Here is a 13103-nt window from a genome sequence, read left to right as displayed (position 1 = left end):
CCTTAACTAGAAAATAAGAGTGTTGGGTCTTATGACCCCTAAGGCCACTGATAACTCTCAATCAATATGTCTCTGTCTAATTTAAGTATCCACAATACACAAGAAATCACACTGAGTAACCTATTCCATATGCAAAGAATTTCTTACCATTATTCTTGTTCTATTTCAATCACTTCAAAGATCCTTGATCGGATTCATATGAAGGTTCCACTCACTAGTCTAGATCATGGAGACTCTATATCTTAGTACACAGACTTTCTTAGTTTTTGATCTTCCTTCTGCAAAAAAAAAAAAAAAAAATCCATCACCTGGTATCCAAACTTCTCTAACGAGCTTCTTTAAATGTAGCTAGGATGCTCTTCAAAATGGTGGACACCCAACACATTTCCAAAAGAAATTCCAGGTCTTTTCCAGTTGTGAAGAACTTGACAGAGGCTGTGTGGTTCTAGCAGAGGCAGAGTCCCTTCTGAACTATAATGAGGTATCTAGTTAGGATCTTATCAGAAGCCCTTTCCTAATCCTGAGCTTAGTGATTACATCCCCAACTATGCTGCGCTTTATGTGGGCACAGCAGAAAAATAATACTCTTTCTCTTTAAAAGTAAAAATAGGTGATGGGGATTTTAAAATATTTTTCAAGAGACAAAAGAATTTGGTTGGATGACAAGATAGTCTAGTGGGTAGTATCCTTTTATGTTATCTTCCAGACTTGATTTGGCATCTAGAAAAGTATTAGACTCTTTGAGACACTCAGGCCATCTTCATGCACTTGACCATCCTTTAGTTCTCTTTCCTATGAGTGAAATTAAGGATTTGGATTTCATATTTGGCAAGATTTCATGAAAGTGAATGATTCTATGGCACTCATGTTAGCCAAGTTAATTAATTAATTTAGTCTATTTTAAATGTACTATAAATATACCCCAAAGGGAGTCTCAAAGAATGACTTCACTGCTGTAGACCGAGGAACTGACGCAGTTATATAAATTTGAAACTTTTTTCCACCTTTTTTTCTTCTGATGGCATCAGACTTTAGCCACATTAGCCAACTCAGTTGTCTCTGGAGATGCAATCTGTTCTTCAAGGAGGGATCAAATCATCTAAGGACTTCCCATATTTATTGTGTGTTAATGGAAACTACATAAAATGATTTGGCCAAATGTCTTTTGGGGTGGCCACAGGCCAAAGAAATGACTTGAGTTTTTTATATGATGATGCAGGGGATACAATAAATACAAACTAAGTTGACAACATTTAGATAGTTTGCCTCCTGTGCTCTGTGTCCTCTGCTCAGAGCCAAGGGAGATATAAAGTTTGTATAAGAAATGGTCTTTGCCTTCATGGAATTCTTGAGGACATCAATGAAGATGGAAAAAGAAAAGAGGCACATAAATCAACCTATTCTTAGGTAAAAAAAATGGAGAATTACAGGAAATCCTTGAAATGACATTTTGCCTAATTGTAGACAAATAGCTTTAAACAAGTTCAAAGGTATTTATTTCTCCAAGGCAGAAGTAACCTCAAAAATCAGTTTTGCACATTTCAGGGTTTTCTGAAATAGGAGCACAAACTTGGAAAGTGGAAGTCATGCTGTTTCTTCCTCTCCTGGTCCTATGGAGTTTTTCACTTAATAAAATATTTCCTGCCAAACATACAGTCATTCTAGAAGGATCAAAGTAATTAGAAGAAAACATTAGCTTCTGTTTACTTGTGGATGCAAACCAGCCCTGTGGTCAGAGCAGAAGTTGTTTTCCTAAAGGCAGAAGCGTTTCCGTCTGTTAGAAAATAGAGCCTGTGAAGAGTTTGCTTCCACTAGCATGCCACCATTCTCCACACTCTTTTGAGATTGTTTGTTGTTGGCACTGGGTTTGCTTTTCCCTGGTGGTTTTTATAGGTGATGGTGATTGTTTCTTCTTTGTTTGGGAAAATGATCAGTGACATCATAGGTGATGATCATCTGGATCGAGTCATTCTCTGAAAGGAGTCATTTGAAATACAAAAAGCTGTTCCCTTTCCGTTTGGATTCATCTGTCCTTATTCATATATCAGAGATTTAGAACTGAAGGCATCTTAGATCTCATCTAATCTAATTCCCCCTCTTTATGGATGAGAAACCTGAACTTTAAAGAGAGGAAGTGACTTATATCACTATCAACGCAGAGATTTGAATGTAGACCCTTTGAATTCAAATCCTGTTCTCTGTATACCACATTACTTTGCCCTTGTCCCTCTTTCCATAGGCATGTCTATGAACAGGCACCCCCATTCAGGGTGTACATCCACATGCACAATGGAAGGACAGAGGGAGCAAGGAGTAGGCAAAGAGTGGGGAAAAGGGGAGAGAGAGAGAGAGAGACAGAGAGAGAGAGAGAGAGAGAGAGAGAGAGAGAGAGAGAGAGAGAGAGAGAGAGAGAGAGAGAGAGAGAGAGACAGAGACAGAGAGAGAGAGACAGAGACAGAGAGACAGAGAGAGAGAGAGAGAGAGAGAGAGAGACAGAGAGACAGAGAGACAGAGAGACAGAGAGACAGAGAGACAGAGAGACGGAGAGAGAAAGCCCTGTGCTAGAATTTGAAGTTAGACTCTGTGACTCTCTCACTTGAACAAGTAGAATAAGATAGAAAAAATGGAATTTAACTTTTATTACTCTGAATCTGGCTTGGGAATGAGAGGAGCTGGGTTCCAATCCAAGCTCAGCCACACATTGCTTGTAGAACCCTGGACAGACCTCTGAACTTTTGGGGTCTTCAATTTACACTCTGTAAATGAGAGGTCTGTACAGTTTCCTGGCTCTCTATTGGTTCTCAATCATTCAATCAACATGTAACTATTATGCAGTTTACTATGAGATTCCCTTTGTCTATCTAGGTAAGTTCCCTATCTATCCACCTACCTGTCTTTGAAGAAAAAGAACATCTAGAGGAAACCTCCCTCTGCAAAAGAAGCATGTTTTCAGCTTCCCAAGGTTAACAGGCTAACATAGGGAGTGTGCTATGTCAACACACAGGATTCAATTCTTTAAAAGCCTGTCAGCAGACGGAGTTTTCTGCATAGCTTTAACCTCATTACTGAATAACATGAAGTCCAAATGGCTAAGAAATGTACAAGATTTTTTTTTTTTACCCATAGATGCCTGAAACGTACATTCAGACTGTGGAGTCACTGATATTTCTTCATGTTTATTTCCACTCCACTCTCTATGATTTTTTGTAACTGTCTTTTTCTTATTCTTGGTCAGATCTTTTATTGTCCCCTGGCACTCATCATCCCTCCTCCAGTGTATGCCGTCCATCTCCAGTTCAACCTTCTCTACCAGTTTTGGATACACACTGAGGTAAATACCATTTTAAATCCTCTACCTAAACAGCTGGCCTGAGGCAATGTCCTGGAAATCTGCTAGCAACTGATTTATTGTGTAAGAAAAATCTTTGTCTGCTTTCTTTAAGGAAAAACAGCTGTTCATTTTTATTTCCCTTGCAGAATATATATTGCTAAGTTTATAAGAAGCAATGAGGCCAGTTGGTCCCAATTACATAAAACCATTTTTGAACTATAAAGTATCAAAACATTTTAATACCAGCTTTTAATATGAGCGTGTGTTGTACTGTAGCTTATTAAGTGTGGTGAGATTCCTTTAGTTCTAGAGATAGACATTTCAAATAGAAGTACCTTGTGATCTAGCATGATACCTTTAATCAAAAGGCCTGATAATTTGAGAAATGGTAAGCAGACAATTGGAAGCATTCCAATTGTGGTATTATGAAGATTTTAGAATTTTCTTTTTGTGTTCTTAATGAACAATATTCCAACTTATTAGTGGGGATCATAAAAACATTATATGCGTCAGAAGAGTGACTTCTGAACTAACATATGTAAAAAAATGTAATCCTAGTCCTTTACCTTGGGATGAGTTGGTGAAACTCTACTATCAGTAATGCTTGGTATAGAAGTGAAAATCCCCTGAACTAGGGCCATCAAAATGACAAATAAAATGACTACAGACTTTCACCTTTTATACACAGGTGCCTCTTCACACTTGTTATTTATTAGAGAAACAAAATTTGATGATTCAGTGAGAATTCCTCTGACAAGTACACCGTTTATTTAACAATATGAGCTCAGACAAGATGATCTTCATAGTGCCTGTAAAGCTCTCAAACTCTTCAATCACTGCACTTGTCAGTAATTCTAGCTGCAGCACAGGTAAAAATGCAATTGTGGCAAAAAAATGAGAGTATCAGTTGTTGTTTAGTCATTTTAGTCGTGTCTGGACTCTTTGTGACCCTATTTGGAACTTCCTTCGCAAAGATACTGGAGTGGTTTGCCATTTCTTTCTCCAGCTCATTTTACAGATGAGGAAACTGAGGCAAACAGGGTGAAGTGACTTGCCCAGGGTCCCACAGATAGTGAGTTTGCGAGACAAGAGTTGAGCTCATGATTTCTTGACTCCAGGTCAGGTGCTCTGCACATGAATAGATAAGATTTTGTTCTGAATGGTCTGTTGACTTTATCTTCTATATAGGATTCATTTTTTTTTTCATAAATCAGGCTGCAATAAATCACCTTGAGGAAGGAATCTTAATGATGATTGAAATTGATGTAGCACTTAACATTAATAATGTGGATTTATATTTGATTTTGTCCTCATAACAGCTCTGTGATTATTATTATCCCCAGTAACAACATGAGGAAATGGAGCATCAGGGAGGAAAAATAATTTGTTCTTAGTCACAGAGCTAATAGGTGACTGGGGAAGGATTGGAACCCTATCTTCCTAACTGCCTATCCTGAATTCTTTTTGTTATTCCCTAGAATCTTTATTCTCTTTCCTAGTTTGCTCTTTTCTAAGCTCCCAAAAATGTTTGCTTAATTTTGTTCTTTATTTGGTTATCTTTTAATTGTCACAGAAATCTCTCATTTGTCTTTATTTTCTTCCCGAGATTCCAAAGGCCATTGAATCTCATTTCATGATAGCCTCTTTACAATCTTACTTCATTCAATGAAAAAAAAAGTGAACTCTGCTTATAACTACCCAAACACCTACACTGTGAAGTATTCACTTCTGTAACTGTAGCTGTGACTGGATCATGACAGGGCACTTGAAATTACCATTTGGATTCTTCCAAGTCAGTCAGTTGCTCCTGGGCAATATCATTGACAATGAGGTTCTTTCTAGGTTATTTGATTTAATTTTGTTAACTGAAGAGGATGTTCAAATATTCATCTCAATATTTCCTAGTGTGGTCAGCATTTTGAATCTGAGAAATTGCTGATGGAGGTCATGAAGATTTCTACCTAGTATGACGAGAAGAGACACTCAGAGTCAAGACACAGCTTTAAATTAATTAGTTATTTCAAGATAAACAAGAAGTAAATAAAGACCTTTTGGGTCATCAAAGATGGATGCACATCCCTTCTCTCCTTACTGTCCTCCACAGAGGGCAATGTGACCACTATGCCCAGAAATCTTCATCCAATTGGAGGCATTGATTGAGGGGACAACTTTCTTGTTTTATCTTGTTGATTTCTTGTCCACTAACATCTCTCTCCCTATGTTTACCCATTCAGTGGGGCCATATCCCATTGTTATGATCTATATCTTGCCACTGGACCCAGATGGCTCTGGAGGAGAAAGTGAGGGTCCTTTCACCTCCCTGATGTTATAGTCCTCTCCAAGAATGAGGCTCAAACAACCACCACCCCAACAAACAACAATCATTCAGTGTATCTGGATTTCGGGAGACTTAACGGGTAGACTGTGTTGCTTCTTTGATCCTGCATAACTAGCTGAAAACATTTCTCTTCTACGCCAGTGTAAAGAAAAGGGGGTGTGATTTTTTCACACTCGCAGGATCCTTGGACCATAGAACTAGAGTTGTAGGGGATTTTAGGGGTCATTAGATCCAACCTCTTTATTTTACAGGCAAGCTAACTGAGGTCCAGAGAAATAAAAGTGAGCAAACTGCACTTGTGAAGAAGCAAGGATCTCCTCCCGATTTGGGGAGAGTTGTAATAGAATTTGGAATAGTTAAAAGCATCTCTTTCCCCTCTAACTCCTTTTTTTCCTAGGGCTCTATTCCTTGCCTTTTATTTTTCTGTTCACTGTTTCTAGCTTCAGGGCATAAAATACAGCTTCTCAAGCTTCCACAAACTGTGCCCTGGAGGAGAAATCCAAGAGCTGCAGAAAGCTAGCAAAAAAGTGGTTTGGTCCATACTCATACTTCTTGGCGCATTTTCTCTGGGATTAAGGGTTTCTTGTCTCAGTGGCAGATAGCTTACGGGCTAAAATTAATAGCAAAAGAAGAAAAGGCAGAGCAGTGACAACATAGCTAAGAATAAGATCTTCAACTATTTTGCGTTGGGTGCTTGTAACCAGCTCCTCCCTCCAGGGGCTTCCAAACCCATTAAAAAAGAAAAAAAAATAAAAGAAATGAAACTCACTCTAAAAGCCATATGATATCCATGGCAATTAAGTCCAATTGGTAGATGATTATGAATAGTTGTACTTACAAACCAAGGAAGAATCTTAGAGCACTAAGTCCAAGGAAGATTTTTTTTTTAAATTTTTGTGTGGCCACCATCCTCTCTCCATATTTTAATGACCCATAGAGACAATGACTTTTTGACAGCCAATCTACTTTTGGCAGCTCCTAGATCTTTTTCACTGATTCCTCAACACCCTGTATGTTCCAGGTGGTTTCACTTGCTGGAATTTTGTCTACTCGATAAGTGGACTTGAACTGCAATCATGACAAGGCAACTGTCATTGAACGTATAGCACATGTATGTACACATATTTCTTTTTTCCCCCTTTTTTAAGCAGAGAAGGCTCCAAATGTAGGAGTTCATTTATAAAGGGAAGTATGCAAGCAGAAAGTCCCTTAATGGATACAGATCAACAATTCCAAAGTAACTTAATCTTAGGGAGTTACTGGAGCACCGAGAGCTTAAAGGATTTCTTTCCATTTAGTCATTATGGGTCAAAAGCAGATTTGAAACCAGCTCTTCCGACTATGAGGCTCATGTAAGGTGATTGTCATGTAGTAGGCGGTTGAGAACTGTTTATAGGCTGCCTATTGACTGAAGGCCAGCCCTTTACATCTGCTGTACCATGCTGCCTCTCCAGTGGATATGCATGTGAGACTTTGATAAGGGAGTGAAAATTTACATAAAATAATGCAAGATATTAATAGTAATAATAATTCATATGTGCATACAGAAAGAGTTTAAATTTTATAGTGTTTTAAATGCATTATCTCATTTGCTCTGCAGGCATCCTTGGGAAGTAGTTATTTACCAACATAGAAGTTGAGGTTCAGGAAAGTGAAGTTTCTTGGTCAGTTTCATATACCTAGCAAGTGTGTGAGATGAGATTCAAACTCGTGTTCCTGACTCAAATTTCAACTCTTTACAGACTCTGTGACTATATAATGACTTATTCAATGCCTCAATCACCCATATTCACAGAAGTTCATGAATTCTTTAGCAAAATAGCAAGATACAAATTAAATATGTGCTGAAAACCCCAACATTTCTTGAAAGAGAAATTCCATTCAAAATAAATGCAAAATGCACAAAAGTTTTGGTAAACCATCAGTCTGTCTTTTTGTCTATCTGATTCTCTCTCTTTATTGTATGTGTATATGTGTATGTTTGTGTGTGTACACATAATTACAAAAGTTTTAAAAGAAATAAAAATAACATTTGAGGGATACTCACTCTTCATGGCTAGCTTGTTACAACAGACATAAATTATAAAAAATATGAAAGTTACAAGTACATATTTCTTCCAGTTTAGCTGAAAATAAACTTGAAGTTTTAAAAAATGATAATTCTGCCTAAATTAATTTATTTTTAGTACTATAATTAATAACAGGTTATATAACTAGATTACTTAATAACAAAATTTGCTTAGAGAAGATAAAGGGGCATGGACTACTAAGGGAAATAACTGAATCAGTAGGAAATAAGAATGAAAGAAGAATAATACTTCCATACTTCCAACTAGGATAGGTCATACCTTTCTATTACCTCACATCTGAAACAAACAAAAAACAAACTTTTACAGAGAACAAGAAAACATATTGCAGCAAATGCTTGCATCTCCTGTTGCTATACATGGCTACCTAACAGATTTTCAAGCAAACTTGCATTTTAATTTCTGCTTATAGTTAAAAGACTTGTTACTCAGACATTTTCCACACCATTGGTTTTCCATGTCATCCATTAGAGAAAGATCCTGTCCAGATCACATTTAGCCGTAGAGATACTGTGGTCCAGGGGAGCTCTGGAGAAGTTTGCTTCTTTTTGTTTTCTTAATTTCTAAACTTTAATTTGCTTTTACATCACTTGCATTTCATAAGGAATCCAGAGAATTAAACCTTTTAAGCATAAAAATACAAAAACAGCAACAAATCTGACAATATAAATGGAAACATCTGCATCATATGCAAAGTTCCAAACCTATAGCCAAACCCCCCTCCCCAGGCTCCCACTCTGGAAAACACCTAGAGAGAAATGGTCTTATATCACTTCTTTGGGGCTAAGTTCTTCCAGTTCTTCAGTTTTCTAATTGTTTTGTTGGTCTTTGAATTACAAGGCTGTGGTCTTCGTGAATATGATTTTCCAAGGTCTGCTTACTTCACTATTCATGTACTCATCTGCTTTCCCAGACTTCTCTTCAGTCTTTGTGTTCTTCATGTTCATTGGTTGTTACATCCCATACTATCCCATTGTGTGGCTGAATGAAGTCACAGTTCGGCCAAAAGTACATTAGTGAACTTATTATCCCTCATTTTTTTCCCTTTATCACTACACCTAGCATTTCAGCCATGATGCTAAACAGTAGTGCTAGTAATGGACATCCTTGTTTTACCCCCATTCTCATTGGAAAGACCTCTAATTTTTCTCCATTATATATGTTTGCTTTTGGATTTATATAAATACAACTCATTATGGTAAGGAAATATTAATTTATTCCTGTGATTTCAAGGCTTTTAAAATAAATGAGTGTCAGATTTTTTCAAAAGTCTCTTTGACCTGTATTGACACAATTATATTCATTATATTATTTTAAGGGTTTATTATGCAGTCAGTGCTTTTATGATTCAATAACTTCTAAAGCACAGTGCTACAAACTTACAAGAAAGAAAAAACACCTGAAAACTCAATTATTTATTATTGATATTTGATTTTTCAAATATTGAATGATATTTTTATGTTGTCAATTTTTATGTTGTGGTATCCTTTATCATTTTTTTTTCATTCAGTTTGTGTTGATTTCTGGGTGATACTTTCAGCAACTAGAATATCAGTAGAGAAGGCTCCCTTGCTTGGCCACCTGTCATCTGATCCATCACCATTACACTTTTTTCTCATGAGGTCTACATCCAAACTATCCAGTGTGCATCCAAATCTCTCCCTTTGGATGAGCTCAAGGGTAGGATTATAAATATAATTTCTGGAGTGACAGTATTTTCTGATGAAAAGTTTTATAGGTTTTTTTAATTTTCATTTATTTGCTATCTCAAAAGGGTATCCAATAGATACTTAGTGCATATGGAGCCTTACTTTGCTGCTTTTTAATTAATTTTATTTCAACAGATATTTCTTAACTACCTACTATGTGCCAGGCATTGTGCTTAGATGAAGGAGTTGTAAAGAGAAAACAAGTTTCTGCTTCCAAGGAGCATATATGATTGGGGGTTGGGATATACATACATACATACACACACATACACATATGCATACATATATACCCACATATATGTGGGTATATATGTATCTATGTATATACATATATTTATAACAAGTTCAAAATGAAGATAAAGGATCCACAGATATACACACATATATAAATATATGTATATGTATGTAAGCATGTAACAAATTCAAAATAAGGATCCACACATATACACACATATGTACACATATGTGTTTATGCATTTAGCATAAAATCAAAATAAGGATAAATTAAATATTGACCAATCAGCAAATGCCTAATTCTAAAAACAAAGCAAGACACAAGGGAGAGACACTTACCCTCATGGAACTCACAGTCTACTGGATCATACAACAATGGAAATGACTGTGGCTTGGAATAGATGATCTGAACTCTGAATTAAGGTAGGGAGGTGAGGGGAGCTCAGGCCTAGAGGGGAGAAGGGGAATAATTTCTAATGATAGAAATTACAAGAATAAGAATAGCTCATATTTTCATAGCCCTTTAAAGTTCATAAGAGATATTCCATATATTGTCCCTTTCAATCCTCACAACTCAAGTGCTCTATATCCATTTTAAATATGAGAAAACTGAAACTGAAAGAGCATTGGTGACTGACTCAAGATTACACAGCTTGTATGTATTTGAGGCAGGATTTGAATTTAGTTCTTCCTCACTGCTCTATTTAGGGTTAGAATCCTCTGCTCTAAAGCCTGTACTACTTCTCTGCCAGAGTGGTGTTTTGAGAGGAAATTGTTCAGTCAGCTAGTTCAAGCAAGAACTACATGTACTAAGTATTGGAGATACATGTAAGAAAAATAAACACACCTCCTGCCCTCAGGGACTTTACAGTCTAATGAGTGAAGATGATACATAAATGGAAGTTAAAAAAGGAAAGGACATAGGCTACTCATGTTGACACATGCTGTGTGATGAGGGTGATGATGAAGTGGAAACCAAGCAGAGTTTCTTATGGCAAATGGAAAGATTATGGGCACTTTAAAAAATTCACTCCAATATATTTTTATTTGTTTCATTAAATATTTCTCAATTATATGTCAAAAATTACTTTTATTTTTATAAATTTTTTCTTCCAAATTCTCTCCTTCTCTACCTTCCTTTTCCTTTGAGAAGGCGAGCAATCTGATGAACTCATGGAAAACATATTGCTAAAGAAATCACTATCCAATTAAACACAACAAAACAAGAATAATAAAGAAATTTTGTTGTAAGTATATTTGATATGCGTTCAGACTCCATCAGTTCTTTATCTGGAGATGGAGAGCATTTTTCATAAGTCCTTGAGAATTGTCTTGTATCATTTTACTGCTCAGAATAGCTAAGTCATTCACAGTTGATCATTATATAACATGGCTCTTGCTGTATACAATGTTTTTCCAGTTTTGACGATCCTCTCAGTTTCAATTCTTGGCTTCCACAGAAAGAGTGACTATAAATGTTTTGGATATGTAAGTTATTTTCCTTTTTCTTTGACTCTTGGGCTACAGACCTAGTAGAGGTATTTCTGGGGCAAAGACTTAATGTAATGAGGTATGTATATAATAACTAACAGGTAATTTTTGTGTAATGGGTAATATGTTAATGTAATTACATTTATAAATTGCATTTCATAGATTTTCCTTCAGTTTAAGCTTGCGGCAATTCTAGAAGACTCCTGTTATTAATATTCATACTTCTTAATAGGTTGCAAAGCACTCTAAGGACATTAATGTTCCTAATCTTCATATCCCTGTGAAGTGGCTGCTTATAGGCATGATAAATCCTCTGTTATGTATTAAATTTAATAACCATTTATTAAACACCAGTTAACTATTGGTTGGTTTCAAGATATTGAAAGTCAGAGAAGCTTAATGACTATTGTGAATCATTGACTGTGCAAAAAGTCTCAGAGGCATGATTCAAACCCAGGTCTGTCTTGCTAGAAAGAACTGTATTGTCACTCTAAACCACTGGCTCATTCCTTTAAATAAACCTGGTAATAGTAAGGTGACTAAGTTCTCTTGTTTTTCCTTTCTTCCTTGTCTCCATCTTGTACCCTATTGTGAAATTCTGAAAAATTTTATCCTCAGTCCTCCTCTTGGCTCCCTCTATCTTCTCCCCCCCATTGATCTAATTTGATCTAGTGGCTGTCAGTATCACCTTTGAGCCAAATCATTCCCCAAACTCTATTTCTCACTTTGATTTCTTTCCTAAGCTCCAGAAACACATTGCTCATGGGCTAGTGGGCTTGGTGTGACATAATTTGTGAATAGAGGACACCTCTTGACATGTAAGTATTATATGACACTGAGTAAGTTTCTTAACATCTCAGTGCCCCCAGGAAAGTCTCCATAATGCAGGTACTCTTGAACTGTCTATCTTCATCAGCAAACAGAACTTCTATATCTTGTATTCCTTATGAGGATAACATCATGTCTTTGTACAAAGGGACCAAACAGTACCTTTCATTAGAAATATAGAAAGAAGTGACATAGATTTCATGTCTTCTTGAAAGTTCAGATTCAGTAATTGCTTAGGTTGTTTTCTTAAAGACAAATCTCATCTCTTTTTGGAAGCAGATTTGAAGAGTATTAAATTAAAATTACAACTAGATCCCACTCCCACCCCACCCCTTTAATCCCCTCATTGTCAGTTGTTGCAACCAGAAATGATGAAGACTAGGCTTCAACATAATATATGACTAACACAGTTCCTCACTTCCTTTGTTTAATGTATAAGCATTCCCCAGCTCCATGCTCCATTCAAGCTAGGCTTCCCCTCCTGAGGTCTCTAGTAGGGATTCATCAGAACAAGGCTCCCTATGACACTCTTTATGATCCCAACAGGCTGACCCCTCTAGATTGTTTTGTTTTCAAATCACAAATATTGTTTTTTTTCACTCTGTAGCGTGGAAATTTGACTACATCCACATAAGATGCCTACTGAAGTAGAAAACTGCCTAATCAGATAAGAAAACATTTGGCAATGAATAAATCAGCCTTCACAGAGGATTTCAAAGTGTGAAACTCCACAGATGAAGGCCTATCCAAGGAGGTCTGCTTTCCCTACTGCCCCATAGAGTAATCAGATGGTCAATATGGCCACAGTAGCCATCTGTAAAAACACCAAGACATGTTGTCATGAATTAACTGGGCAGCTCTAGTGGGGAATGCAATTAAGATTTTATTTTTACATTTCCTTACCAGATGGCCCAGAAGATAAATTTATCCTCAAATGTCCACATTGATTAAGATTTGGGAAAGGAAACTGTTTGTTGTTTTAGGGTCAACCAATTCCAAAAATGAACTCAAATTACTTTTCTCTGCTTATGATATCCATGGATTTCATCACAATTTTCAGACAATTAAATAAGGGACAATTATCT

At 36.5% G+C, this 13103-nt stretch overlaps 1 protein-coding gene across 5 annotated transcripts in view; it reads left to right on the top strand.

Moving 5' to 3' along the window:
- Nucleotides 1–13103, top strand: part of AGMO (alkylglycerol monooxygenase) — a 413111-nt gene that overhangs the window by 180804 nt on the left and 219204 nt on the right. For 4 of the 5 annotated variants that reach the window (XR_011976493.1, XM_072650817.1, XM_072650818.1 and 1 more), the window contains exon 5: nucleotides 3236–3331. The exons of the other annotated variant lie outside the window; for it this stretch is intronic. Coding sequence is in view for 3 of the 4 variants with exons in the window: in XM_072650817.1 (XP_072506918.1) it covers nucleotides 3236–3331 (96 nt within the window). In the remaining variant the exon portion in view is untranslated. The remainder of the gene's footprint in view (nucleotides 1–3235; nucleotides 3332–13103) is intronic. 5 annotated transcript variants of the gene reach the window in all.

The sequence above is a fragment of the Notamacropus eugenii genome, chromosome 3 (genome assembly GCF_028372415.1).
Source record: "Notamacropus eugenii isolate mMacEug1 chromosome 3, mMacEug1.pri_v2, whole genome shotgun sequence".
In the NCBI taxonomy this organism is placed as follows: Eukaryota; Metazoa; Chordata; class Mammalia; order Diprotodontia; family Macropodidae; genus Notamacropus; species Notamacropus eugenii.
Note: the sequence above shows the minus strand (reverse complement) of the source record. Positions and strands in the feature narration are given on the sequence as shown.